The 14,014-nt window shown below is 53.0% G+C and overlaps 1 protein-coding gene across 2 annotated transcripts in view; it reads right to left on the minus strand.

The window, feature by feature from the left end:
• The window catches only part of PKD1 (polycystin 1, transient receptor potential channel interacting), a 77,953-nt gene that overhangs the window by 34,536 nt on the left and 29,403 nt on the right, over positions 1-14,014 (minus strand). For both annotated transcript variants that reach the window (XM_027897237.1, XM_027897236.1), the window contains exons 2-9: positions 10,691-10,762; positions 10,054-10,125; positions 8,547-8,716; positions 5,493-6,158; positions 5,040-5,223; positions 1,727-1,941; positions 643-755; positions 435-561 (exon numbers count right to left, since the gene is read on the minus strand). In XM_027897237.1, the coding sequence (XP_027753038.1) occupies positions 435-561; positions 643-755; positions 1,727-1,941; positions 5,040-5,223; positions 5,493-6,158; positions 8,547-8,716; positions 10,054-10,125; positions 10,691-10,762 (1,619 nt within the window). The remainder of the gene's footprint in view (positions 1-434; positions 562-642; positions 756-1,726; positions 1,942-5,039; positions 5,224-5,492; positions 6,159-8,546; positions 8,717-10,053; positions 10,126-10,690; positions 10,763-14,014) is intronic.

Here is a 14,014-nt window from a genome sequence, read left to right on the forward strand (position 1 = left end):
GCAGAATTAATTGTTGCCAATACTGTGACTGTTGAGCTGTTGTACAAGGAATAAAAGGCTTTTCAGATTATCTCATCCATCAGGAAGAAATGGGTTCAGGGAAATGTTCTTCCTTGTTAACCCATGGGGCCAGATGGACCAGAACACATTCCCATTTGACATGTGTCTTCCCAAAGTAAAAAAGTACAGCTCAGAAGATTAATTGACTTCTACACACGCTCCTTTCACCCACATTCTCCTCATGCATGGAGGGAGGCTTCTCCCTCTATTATTTTTTCCAGTGTAACCACTTCTTCAAGGCAGTCTCAGGCTGTCCAACCCCTCCCTGCAGATTCTGCATTTTGACCTCCTCAAAAAACAAAACCAGATCTCTGAGCCTTTAAGGTCAAAGCTTTGAAGCCACAGGGGCCACAAGTGTTGGGGAGATGCCTCACCTTCACCATCCATCGGTCTGTGCACCTGGAACCTCACTTGGACAGGCTGAGGCAGATCCTGCGTCACGAACTCCAGGGCAGTCAGATACCCCTCGTGCCTGAATGCCAGCTCAGGGAACTCCATCACCTGCAAAGCACACACAGCTCTCACCTGCCTGTGTCTCCCTGGGCTCCCTGGGCATGGGCAGGGTGAGCAAACCCCTCTCACCTCCTCAGCCTGCCATGGATCTGACAGCACAGCTCCAGTCACGTTCCTCACGGCCTCGGCTGAGTCAAACACGGCGTCGCCCTCAAAGAAGTTTTCGGCATTTAGGAGAACTCCTGTTTACAAAGGAAATATTTGAACAAAGCCCATGAGACCCAGCAAGGCCTGAGGTATTCCCTCCACCCTGCAAAGCTGCAGCAGGGCTTGGGCCTGACCATTTGTCACTCCAGCTGTGCTGGAGAAGCAGCTCCATAACTCTGTACCTCCTTTCTTCTTCTCACACGTATTTTGATTCCTTTCTCCTCCTGCACAAGTCACGTTTGCAGCAATTTTGACTTCTAGGAACTTTGCAAACACTTCTCCCTTCCTGCAACTAATTATTTGCTTCGAATTTCAGAGCCTGGGATGCACCCCTCATCCTCCCTGTGCCCCCGGATTTCCTGGGAAATGTGGCCAGGAGCAGCTGGTTTCCACCAGCAGCAAACACCTCTGATCAGGCTCTGGGGACTGGTGCTGCCCCTCTGACCAGGGCCAGTGGCCTCTTCCTTAGCGATGGCTTTTCCTTCTGGTCTAAATCTTCTCCCACATTTCATGTCCTTTCTAATGCTTTTTATTCCTCCCTACACTGCTCTGGGAGATTTGGGAAGCTGCATAAACACCAATCTGCACAGCACACACCACCTCACACCTTTGAAGTCATCAGACCCCGACATCTCACAAAGTACACGATGCCACAGGACACCAAGGCAGCACCCCTGACCTCCTGCCAGCAGCAGAGGTTGCTCAAATAACAGGGGAAAGCTATTTCCAGAGCTCTGCCCCAAAGCTTCACTCCTCTCCCTCCTTCTGCTGATGGGAAAGACTGCAGTAGGCCAAATTCTTCCCTTTGGGCTAAAGATGGGTTTCTGGAAGTTATCAGTCAAGCCTCTCTTGGGAACATAGCTACACGTCCTACTTGCTCTGTGGTGATGCTGTAGATGACCCTCTCTCCCCACCAAGCCCTGTTTTATCTTGCCACGTGCCACCGAGGGCAGGATGTGCCAGTGACCTGCCTGCCCCTGGTGCCAGGAGGGGAGGCAGAGCCCACCTTTAGGCTTGTACTCGCAGACGTAGCTGTGCTTGGCCATGCACAGGTCGGTGTTGCACTGGCCCGTCGGGCCCATCCGGACGCAGTGGTCAGCGTTGGAGGGATGGGGTTCTCCTGGCAGCCAGTTCTGACAGCTCTCCAGATTAAATCCTTCCCCTCTTTGCTGCGCTCCAGAGCTTGCAAAATCATTGAATCCAATCCAGACATCGAGGCTCCTTCACAAAAAAAAATAAGAAGGGGGAGGGGGGATTTCAGGAAATCATGAGTATTAGAAAGAGCTGGGAGAGCTGCCATCTATGGTTCTCTCTAAAAATAATAACAGCTTCATCGGGGTGTCACAGGCTGCATTTAATGGGGCTTGGAGCAACCTGGGCTAGTGGAAGGTGTTCCTGCCCATGGCAGGGGGTGGAACGGGATGAGCTTTAAGGTCCCTTCCAACCCAAATCATTCTATGATTTTATGATTTTCTGATCCTGTAATGAGCAGGTTGACTTGAACCTCCCCCCCTCCTTGGAGCAGAGCACTCTGTTACCATGGCCTGCCCACACTGCAGCTTAAACGACCCTCACAGGTTCTACTGAGCCTGTTTCGAGTCATGACCCAAGAGGAATGTTATGGTCAAACACAACTGTCCCAGAAAGCTGAATCCTTCAGAAAACTTGGGCTCCATCTGTGCAGACCTGTGGGATTTGCCAGTCCTCCACTGCAAGTGCAGCGGGCACCAGTGCAGGATCAAAGCTCAGCGGTGCCAGGTCTGGCAGCTCCTGTTCTCTCGGATGCAGCTCACGGAGCCCTCAGGGAGCAGCCAGGGTGGATAAGCAGAGGCAAAAAGCACTGCAGACAGCTGAACCCCCCCCCACACACAAGAAACTGCCAGGCTCGTTTCAGGAATATGAAATGTCCCTTCCCCATTTGGAAAGCGGCTGAATCCCAGCAGAGATTCTGGTGGGAAGTGCTGAGCGGTCTCTCACAGCCACAGACAGCCTGGACAACTGTTTCTGATCGCACCCAGCAGAAAGCGAGGCATTTGTTCCATATTAACTTCTATTAACTTCTCCATATTAACATCCTGCACCCTTCCAACCCCTCAGCTTCTTCTCCACACTCCCTCCTGCAGGTTGCAATCAATCCTGCCATGACCTTGCCTGCCCCAGCGAGCTCCTGGGGTGGTACCACGGCTCTGCAAAGCAGGCTGGGGAGATAACTGGTGTCTCTCCACCCCCAGGCCCACGCCAGATGAAATGATTCATGAGGTCATGCTGAAAAACGATGACAAAAATAACTGTTCTGTGAATCAGTAGTTTTCATTGCAAATATGATTAAGAAGTAAATAAGGGCTGTGTTCTGCTCCCGAACCACTGGCAGGGAATTAGGGGGAGCAGGGCAGGAAACTGCCTGCGTGCTGCCATCAGGAAAAGTCAGTGGAGATTTTCCTTTTCTAATTCCAGCTATGAGCTAACTGCAACTCATCAGGAAAAAAAAACAAAAGGGGAAAGAAAAAAGGGAGAAACTAAAAGAGGAGCTGCTGGCTGGCTTCCACCCTGCCCCACTGCCTGGCCTGTTCCCTTGCAGGGAGGAACAGGAGGACTCTGAACACACTTTTCTGAAGCAAGATGTGAGAATCCCACTGCCTCTGAGGAAGGACTGAGCTACCCTGCTGGGGCAGCAGGAGCAGAACAAGCCTGGGGAGGCTTGGAATGGGAGAGGGGCTCCCTGTGCTGCCTCGAGGGGAAAGTGGGTTCCCCTGGAAGGTCTCACCCTCTGCTTCTGGAGGCAGGGAGAGACCAACTCAGCACATGCTGCTCCTGCAGAGGCCAACTCACACAAGGAGCGAAGGAGAGGACAGCGGTGCTGCTGCTCTAATGGAAAACAGCTTCCTGCCTCTGCCATTTTCCCATCAGAAACTATGGGAGCTGCATGTTCCAAAAACCTGCAGCTCGGCTGCTTTGCCTTTTATCATCAGGGAAACTGCATCCTGGAACTGCCCCCTGCATGTTTATCTGAATGGATTAATAAAATAAACACAGGGAATAAAGGGGGCCGGGGGGAGGCCAGCGAGGGGCAGCAGCTGGGGAACAGCCTGGGCGGCCCTGAGCTCTCGTGGTTTCCGTGCCGCGGCTCCTCGGTCCCGCACGCAACGCCTGACACGCCAGAGCACCCAGTGACCAGCTCCTAACCCTGCAGAGGGACAGCCTGCTCCGCCCCAGAGCAGGGACACATGTTTGCAATCTCAGGACAAAGCCCCGTGTGAAGGGAACAGGGCACGGACACAAGTTTGGGAAGAAGGGGCTGTCAGCCCCGGAGCGGGACCGTTCGAAGCCTACGTCACACACAGCTGTTCCCTTCCCTGGGCTTTCTGGGACGTGTTTATGAGGAGCCCATCTCCCACATCTGCAGCTGGGAGTGCTGACAAGGGCTGTCAGGCCCTGAGAGCTCTCCTGGTTGTCCTCCCTCCCCCCCAAAACGGCTGGCTGGGGAAAGGGCACTCGGAGGGGCGGATTTAATCAAAGGCTGACACTTGCAGTGCTCTCTGTTTATAAAGCCCAGTCCTGAGGTGGAACAGATGCTGCTGGAGCCTGAAACTCAGAGAGGAGTCAACAGGATGAGAAACAAAAGGGAAAAGGGTCTGGGCTTCAGGCTGCAGCTGTGTCTGGAAGGGTGCAGGATCCTGTCTGAGAGGCAGGACTGCAGCACTGGCCTGGGCTTTGCTACAGCAGCTGCTCGATGCCACAGGGTCAACATGGGACAATCCAGCTGCAGTTCTGCTGATGGAGGGAGTTGGTCACACTCACTCTTGTGTCACCCTCGCTCTCATGTCATCCTCATCCCCATCCCCATGTCACCCTCTGGACAGGAGCACCTGGACCTGGACCTCTCCCCCACTCAGCCTGAGCCTGTAGATTTTGCTGCACTCATAGAATCATGGAATCACAGAATACTTTGGTTTGGGAGGGACCTTCAAGACCATCCAATTCCCACCCCCTGCCATGGGCAGAGACACCTTCCACTAGCCCAGGTTGCTCCAAGCCCCGTCCAACCTGGCCTTGCACCTCCCTGCACCATTTCAGAGGCACCCACAGGCATAAACACGGGATACAAGTGCCCACCCATCCTCAGTTCCCTGCTGTGACTTCCAGTCGTTCTGTCCCCATTCACCTTCTTCCCTCCACAGGCTTTAGGGAAAGTAGTCAAGTCCAGCAAGGGTTCAAGCTCTGCTCTGCTCAAAGGGCTCCTCCTCTTTGTTCAGCAAATGTGACCCCAGGAACACTACACCTGTCCCTGGGTGATCCTGACCCTTCCCCTCCTCACTTACCTGATGACATGAGCAACCAGGAAGCTCTGGATCTCGGGGCTGCTGACAAAGGCCAGCTCTCCGTTGCCGTGCTCCTGGCAGTGCCGCTGGGCCTCCAGCCACTCCGCCTTCTCCACCACCAGCTGATAGCAGTGGTTATTGCCCGGGAACACCAAGCCATCAGAGGGGCACATGGGGTGAACTGCTGCATAAAGAACACAAACGTGGTGTCCTTTCCATGGGCCACACGTCCCAAGCCAACCTGGAATGAGGGGCTCCAGGAACGTCCTGGCCCTGGAGCCAATAAACCCCATCTGCTGCTGAAGTGCAAAACCCTGCCTGGTCAGCCAGGGGAGCAAGAAGCCCCCAGAGGAGTCATCCCCTCCCATCCCTCATTGGGATGGCCAAGGGAAGGCCCAGGATGCAGTGCCACCCCTCCCTTGCCCAGCTCCCCCTTCAGCCAGCCCTGCTTACCCCTGCCCGGCTCTCCGGCCTGGGTGATCCCGTACAGCACCACGAGGCCGGTGCCGCCTCTGTTGCGGATCCGGATGTCCAGACTCTCGTTCGTCTTGACCAAGGAAGGACACTGCAGTTCCAGCTGTTGGGGTGAAGCCACCACCTCAACCTCTGCCTGCTCATACAAGACCTTGGTGCCCACCAGGATGGTGGCGGTGACGTTGTACCGCCCGGGCAAGGCGTACGTGTGCACAGCTGCGTTTCCAGTGGTGTTGAGAACCTCTGTCTGGTCCCCAAATTCCCACAGTAAAGTGCTGACAGCGATGGGAATACTGACATTGAAGAGCACGGCCTGGTGCAGGCTGTAGCGGGGCTGGAGTCCTGTGAAAGACACAGGCAGCTGGGCCTGGAAGGGCGAGGGGACGAGTGACGGGCCACCACAGCCCTGCCCGGACAAATGCTCAGTGCAAAATGGCAAACAGCCAGAGGAAGAGTTTGTTTCATGGGCAGTTCCACACAGACATTGCCCCAGGGAGCTGAAACCTCCATATTCCTGGTCTTGGGCGTAGCACAGGGCACTGCAGGTCTCCTCGCTGAGGTTCCCGGCGTGGACAGACGTGAAGAGCACGACAAGTTCAGCCCCTTCCGTGTGGTTGCTTGTCAGACACGTGATATACTGAGCTCCTGTGGGACAGAAGAGAAGATCCTCTTGCAAACTGACACTGTGGAAGCCACAGTTTGGTGAGACCCTCCCAGAGACACCACCCCACGCTCCTGGGCACGGAATTCTCCTGCGCAGCTCCTACTCCGAGCATTTCCTTTTTGAGAGTTGCCTGGGAAGTCTTTAATCCCTCAGCAACGGTTTCCAAACTCCTCATGCTAATTAATGATGACAGAAATAACAAGCCAGTCACACAGATTTATGGAGCAGCTACACTCAGTAAATAAAACGAGGCTTTGGAGAGCCTGCCAGTCCCACGGGACATGGAGCCACCACGTCTGACGCTCAGAGGAGCCCAAAGGACTCGCCACCAACTGAGACCATGACAGAAGGTTGTCCCTTGGTGGTACCCAGGTCTGATGCAGCCTATTTCATCAAGTGAATGATGTCCCTGCCAGGGACAGCCAGCAACAAGCCCATAATCAAACACTCTTGGGCAGTGGCACATCGGAGACTTGGGGCAGACACTGATGGATTCTCCACCAGGCCCACGCTGGAGCTGGGCAGTCCCTGCAGCCACCTCCCTCCCTGGGGAGAGCCAAGAGCTTCCCACCTACCCACAGGCAAAATGTGGTGCTAGAGACGAGGGCAATGGCAGGCACAGCCTGCAGCCCAGAGCTGTGGCAGGATAAACATCGGGAGGATGCCCGGAAACAACATGTGCACCGACACACACAGGCATGGACACAGGCACAGAGAGCAACGGCAGCCACGACAGCCCCATTCCCTGAGGAACAGCTCATTCCTTGGAGTTTAATTCCCCTTCTCTGGTTTGCACAGGGTGGGACATTTCCCTGCCACAAACACCCAGGCAGGGCCTCTCCCTCGGCCTCTGCCCACGCAGCCCGGCCACACTGGCTCCGCTGCTCCTGCTGGTTGCTACAACATCTCCCCCAAACATCTCAACAGCTCCATGTGATCTTCCCAGATCGAACCCATCCAACTGTCCAGCTTCCTCCACCGCCCTCCTGCGAACCCTGAGCCCCTTCCCCTCAGAGCAGTCCCACGAGGAGGACCACGGCGTGGAACTACTCTCTGTTTTTACCACCAGCCTGGTCATTCCTCACTCCCTGCCGGTCAGTAACAACTGTCAGTAGCTGGCAGGCTGTCCCAGCCTACTCCCATTACACTGAATTACCCAGAAGACAGCCTCACATTATTGTTTCCACCCTGGCCTAAAGTAGTTCAAGAGGGAATAACTAATTATCAAGGGGAGTAACAGTGCCAGTGCTTTTCCCTTTGATAATTCCTGCAAGATGCTGCAACGCTGGAGTGACTTTGCTGGGGAAAGAGGAGCAACTACAATCCAGATTTTGCTCCTGGGGAGGCCTGTGCTTTACCAGGCAGCCCAACTGGCTCCCACCAGCTCTGGATCCCTCAGCCTCATCCCTGCATCCTCCTGTCACACAGCTCCAGGTCCCTCATCCCTGCATTCTCCTGTCACACAGCTCCAGGTCCCTCAGCCCTGCATCCTCCTGTCACACAGCTCCAGGTCCCTCATCCCTGCATTCTCCTGTCACACAGCTCCAGGTCCCTCATCCCTGCATCCCCCTGTCACACAGCTCCAGGTTCCTCATCCCTGCATCCTCCTGTCACACAGCTCCAGGTTCCTCAGCCCTGCATTCTCCTGTCACACAGCTCCAGGTTCCTCAGCCCTGCATTCTCCTGTCACACAGCTCCAGGTTCCTCAGCCCTGCATTCTCCTGTCACACAGCTTCAGGTTCCTCAGCCCTGCATTCTCCTGTCACACAGCTCCAGGTTCCTCAGCCCTGCATCCTCCTGCCATGAATTAAAGGAGATGCCTGATCCCTGCTGTGGGGAACACCCTCCTTCCCTCTCCCTCACTCAGGGATAGCTGAGCAGCATTATTTTTCTTTGGGGTCCCCCTTTCCACCTCTATCCAGTTAATCACTGCCTGATGTTTCTGCTGGCCAACAGTCAGAAAAACGCCCCAGGAGCAGGTGAGGGGCTGTAGATGGGGCAGTGCTCATTCAGCACTCCCAACGTGGAGCCCCATCACCTGCAGAGACTCAGCACGTGCCCAGGTCCTATCAGCTCCCACCAGATTTCACTGCCTAAAGTCACACTGTTAAAACCTTGAGAGAATGAAAGCCTGAGGCTGGAGGTCACTGAGCCAGTGTGCTGTGGTGGCTGCCCGATGCCTGGTCAGTAATCAGTGTTAATCTCAGCCCTGATGTGACTGACTGGATCCCTGAGGCACCAGGGTACACCCTGTGTGCCCAGTATTCGCTTAAATACATCAGAACTGGTGACTTGAGGTCTAAAGAGGCCAAAGTGAGCCCAGTACTGCCCCTGGTTCAACCACCTTCACCCCCACAGCATTTCCTTACCACAGGTGGCATTGGGGAACGGGACGTCGAAGAGGGACAGGTTTGCCACCTCGGGGGGGTGGGCACATCTCGTGTCTGACGCCTCAAGAACTCTCACTTTTCTGTCTTCCACCCAGCGGGGCAACCAGGACAGTTTGCAGTCACAAACAAATGGATTCCAACTTAAGTTTCTGTCAGAGGGAGATCAGAAATAGTTTGGGATTAGCGTGACATGTGCTAAGCGTTAATTACAGCAGTGTGCCGAGCCCTCCCTGCTCCCATCTGTGCCACTCCACTGAAAGGCTTTGGAATATCTGGGAGGGGAGTTAATGAATAGGGAATCAAGCAATAATTAACGTGATTTTTCTAGAGGCTAGAATTAGGCAAGTACTCCAAGTACTTTTTTAACTCTACAAATAACTGTTGCAATTAGAAGCAAATGACAGACACAATCTTATATCTAAAATAATCTGACATCCAACAGCCCCTGGATATGAGGGAGCCTCTCCTGCTCTGGGAGACTATTTACAGCTCCATTAAAAAATAGCTAGGAGAATAAAACTGATCTGTCAAAAAAAGAAATGCAAAGTCAATGATAATCTTTCCAAGTGGCAGTTTAATGAAAAGATGGAAACTTTAATTGCAGCTAAGCTTGATCCAAATTACAGCCTTTGGCACTCAGCTGTGAGCAGGACGGAGCTGGAAGCTGTGTGTGGAGCTGACGCCATCGGGGCTGAGCTGAACCACGACTGGGGCTGCAAGCACCACTTTGCCACTGCCCCCAGCAGGGACAGGCTCCCTGGGACCCAGCCCGGGGCCTTCATGTCTTTTAGAGCCACCTGAGAGCAAAAAAATGCAGAGCTGAGAATGCCCTTGGTGTCCTGTCCTCAGGGGGAATGTGGGTCTGAGCTTTTCTCTTGCTTGCCAAGAGGGTTTGCACGGGGTTAATCCTTTGGCTCCTTCAGACACAGAACTGCCATTACTGCTGTGACTTCATGCATCTGTCTGGAAATGTGTGGCTTTCCCTTGCCTCCCTCCACATAACACCAAAAGCTTTAATTAATTCAATTAAAAAAACCAGAACCTAAAATAATTGAATCACTTAGGGACACCACCTTCGCTTGGACACCTCAGTCAGGACCTACCATGCTGCAGAATCATCAGATGCCCCGGTCCCAAGGTGTGACCACACAAACAGGACAGTAACAGTGACCCAGAGCGTGGTCAGAGACAAGAACCTCAGCAGAGCTGCTGTGGGAGAGAAGCAGGGAAGACAAAAGGCAGTGGCAGAGGTTGGGGGTATCCAGGAGACAGAAGCAAAGTCTAGGAAGAGGTCAGGCTTGAAGGACAACAACAGGACTCAGGAGTAGGGCACAGACTAAGAGACTGGAGACACCCCAAAAGGCAGCACCTTGGTTGGGTACATGCCCAAGATCTCCCTGAGAGATCCCACCCCACCAGGAAGGCAAGAGCTGTTCCAAGAAGAGGTCTGAATAAAAGAACCGGGAAACAAAGAGAATGAACTTACATTTCACTTAAATTAAATAAATTATCAAATATTCCATCTTCTAATGTAGAAATCTGGTTGTGGCTTATATCTCTGCAAAAGAGGAAAAAGGAAAAGCAAAATTCATCACGTCAGTAGCGACTTCCCAGTCACTGCAGCTTTGTCACCATTCCCTGTGAGGGTGGGCAGGCCCTGGCACAGGTTGCCCAGAGAAGCTGTGGCTGCCTCTGGATCCCTGGAAGTGTCCCAGGCCAGGTTGGACGGGGTTTGGAACACCCTGGGCTAGTGGAAGGTGTCCCTGCCCATGGCAGGGGGTAGAACTGGATGGGCTTTAAGGTCCCTCCCAACCCAAACCATTTTGGGTTCAATGATTTTCCATTCACTAACACATCTTGTGACAATTCTCATTCTCTGGCCTCGATCTCCCCTCCATCCAGCAGCACAGAGGGTCAAAATCCTGCCCAATCCTCAATGCCAATTAGCAAATCACTGCACTGAGCAGCTAAAGGCCTTGAGGAAGGAGTTCATGGGCACGACTATCCAGGGCTCAGCAGGTGAGGTCAAACACAAAATAATCTTTGAAACATCAGCACATGTGCCAGGGCCCAGCTCAGCCCAGCACAAGGAGCTGCAGGTCTGGGGGGCAAGGGGTACTCACAGCTTTGCCAGCGAAGTCAGGCTTCTGAACAGCTGAACATCTAAACCACTGATCTTGTTGTTGGAAAGATCCCTAAGGAAAGAAAACACCACTTTCAGCCTTTGTGCAACCTTGTTTTGTCACATCCCCATTACCAGACCTTAGAAGAGCCTCTCTCCCAACTCCAGCCAGGCTCCTGACTGGAAGTTTGGTGTGTTGAAGCGGAGCACTTTTCCCAGCCAAAGAAAACACCTTTCCCAACCATAAAGCATTTGCTCCTCATGTAAGGTGTAGACAGAGACCAGGACTCTCGTTGTGTGCCCCACACCTGGAGCAATGACAGCCGTGACAAACGTGGCACTAAATGTGATGCATCCTTTTAAAACACAGTCTGGTCTAACATATGTTCAAAGAAGTCATTAAGAAATAATTTAGACTGAAGTAGTAATTAAGTTTAAGAAAAATGTAAGAGGAACTTCCAAGAGCATTTCTGGTGCCAAAGCTCTGATCGGTAATTACACAACTGATGCGTCAATTCTACATTTTAAACATCTTTTTTGTTTCTTTGGAAAAGCTTAAAATGGAGGAAGAAGCAACAAAGAATATTTTCCATTTGATATCAGGGCAGACTGTCCCTCTAAAAGGAACATTGCTTAAAAAATTCTCCAGTCGCTCCCAGTAACACCCAAACCAAACTGGCCCGTCCAGCCCAGCTCTCTCCTCTTCCCCAATTTTAAATGTCCCTCAGAGAAGAAGTGAAAGTTTCCCCGATCAGTCTCCACTTGTACCCAATAAACTTCACATTTTGGTTTCAGACAAATCTCCTCTGGCCTAAACTTTCTTTTAGCAGCATCAAAACACTCTGAGCCCATGTGATGGTTCTTATCCTTCACGGATCTCTGGCAGAGCTCCAGGGAGCAGACAGGGCTGGACACACCATGTCCTGCCTCCTGCTTTCTCACCTTTTACCCTACAAACACCTCTCCTCACTTCTCCTGGCTTTCTCACTGCTTATTTTTACCCCTTAATCAATTAATCCTTGGTTTGATCTGACATTTAAACTTCATTTATCCAAATGAAAATAATTCTGCCAAACTGGCAGGAAAATTGTGTATGATTCCAGGAAACTCTGGGGATAAGTAATGGGGATGGATGTCTCTTTAAAAGGTTTATTTTCCCTGATTTTGCTGTCTGGGAGTTCTTTGCCAAGCTGAGAGTGGATTCAGAAGAGTTCACCAGCAACACCACTACAGAAATCCAAGAAATGTGCAAAATAAAAGCTCAACAAATCCACTGAAAAAAAAGGATGTTAGCAAAAATACCCAATCTTTGCAATCTTTGTCTGGGGGCAGCTGGGACAGCAGTGGGAGAGCACAGAGCACCCCTGGCTCTGTGACACGGCCCACTGGGGGGTCACATTCTGCACAGGCGACACCAAAGACACCCCAAAACCTGTTTCCAGCTCCCCTTTGGAAGACAAGCACCCAAGACAACTCGGACTGGAATCCCAGCTGCTGCCAGGCAGGACAGAGCCCTCCATGGGGAGGCTCCAGCTCCCCTCCCCCTTGAGCATCTCCTGTACCTGGCACCCCTCTGGCCCCGCACCTGCCTGCAGTACAGAAAGGACCAGATCATCAACCAGTTCCCTGACAAGGAGAGCAGCACAAACACTTCTCTGCTGCTCTGAAATGCCTGGAAATCGCCCATTTAGTTTTAGGCAGCACCTCAAGTCCACGACTGGAGGAAATGGTGTTCCAGCTCAGATGCCTTCCTGCTCCTCACCCAGACAAGCCAAACCTCCAAAACAAACCGTTCAGCTGCTACAAAAACAGGGCTCTGCCATTTCCAAGGGCCTCTTCCAAGTGCTGCTTGGCTGCAGGGAGGGGGGAGCTCTCACCCTCACAGATGGCAGAGGGGCACCAAACCCTTGGGGCACCCAGCACCAAGCCCTCCCTGCATCTCTCCCATCCTGCTGCCTCCCAGCTGGGAAGTGAAGGATTCCAGCAGGGCAGATCTGCTCTTCTCCATCCCTCTGCCACCACGCCAGGCGGGATAGGTTGTCCCCAGCGCTGTCCCCAGCCCTTTACAACCATCCTTTGTTGTTGTTCCCATTCCATCTCAGAGGAAACTCTTAAACTTCAGATAAGGGAAGGCCAAGACCCAAATCCTTGACTCCCAGGGGTCAGTCAGCTTCACTGAATAATGTTAAGGTTACGTGAAATGCCAGGGCAATGGAGGTGGGGAAGGGTCTGGAGCAGCTGAGGGAGCTGTGGGGGCTCAGCTGTGGGAAAATTCCTTCACAGAAAGGACTGTCCAGCCCTGGCACAGCTGCCCAGGGCAGGGGTGGAGTCCCCATCCCTGGAGGGGTTTTAAAGCCCTGCAGATGTGGCACTTGGGGCCATGGGTTAGTGATGGCCTTGGCAGTGCTGGGGGAACGGTTGGACCCAATTTTTGAGGCCTCCCCAACCTCCTCTGTGCTGAGCCTGCAAGGGAAGCAGATCTCCTGTTGACAGGACTGAGAACTGGGAAACAGAGGTGGATCCAGCACCCTCCACCTCCAGCCACGAGTCAGGGAGCTGCCCTCTCCCCCTGCTCCCTCTCCAGCTCGTATGGAAAATCATAGCATGCCTTCCTGGCATGGGAAAGGTGGCTGTGAACCAAGCTGGGCTGCAGCAAAAAAATAAACCAGGAAATACTGAGCAATAAAAGCCAAGGCAAGGGCTGTGGGACAGAGCTGAGCCTGGCGGTGCCACGAACTGCCACGACTGTATTTTCCCAGCCCAGTGCCAGGCTGGAGGAAATTCAGAGCAGGTTCAAAGCAGAGCTGAAGCCAGCAGCAAACAAGGCTCTCCATTGACATGCTCTGCACATGCAGCCCAACGCCCTCCCCATGAGGAGAAAGAAAAATGTAGTTTCCTGTGTCCCGGGGGATTCTGAGAACAGGTTGTGCTGCCTGGAAAAGGGAAGTCAACTTCTCGGTCCTGCCTCAGTTTCCACACCTGCAAAATGGAGCTGTGCAGTGCCAGGGGAGGCTGGAAGGTTTCTCATGTTCTGTGAGATATGGGGCACCAAAACCCACCAACAACCATGGTACAGGACAAGAGCTGTGTTACAGAGGTCCCCTTGCAGCTCCCCAGCAAACACAGCCACGTTTCACTGACCAGCCAAGCACAGGGAGGGTTTAAAATCCTCTCAAAAAGGAGCTGGTTGTGTGAGGAAGGTGAAACTTTGGTTACGGGAACATTTAGTAATGAGGGCATCAACCTGAGCCTTGGGAGCCTTCAGCTCCATCCCAGCCCTGCTACCAGGTTCCTGTGTGATGCTGGGTGCATCCCTGAAGCTCTC

Source organism: Empidonax traillii, unplaced genomic scaffold (assembly GCF_003031625.1).
Source record: "Empidonax traillii isolate 1590-97213 ecotype Southwest subspecies unplaced genomic scaffold, ASM303162v1 scaffold534:size827195, whole genome shotgun sequence".
Taxonomy (NCBI): Eukaryota; Metazoa; Chordata; class Aves; order Passeriformes; family Tyrannidae; genus Empidonax; species Empidonax traillii.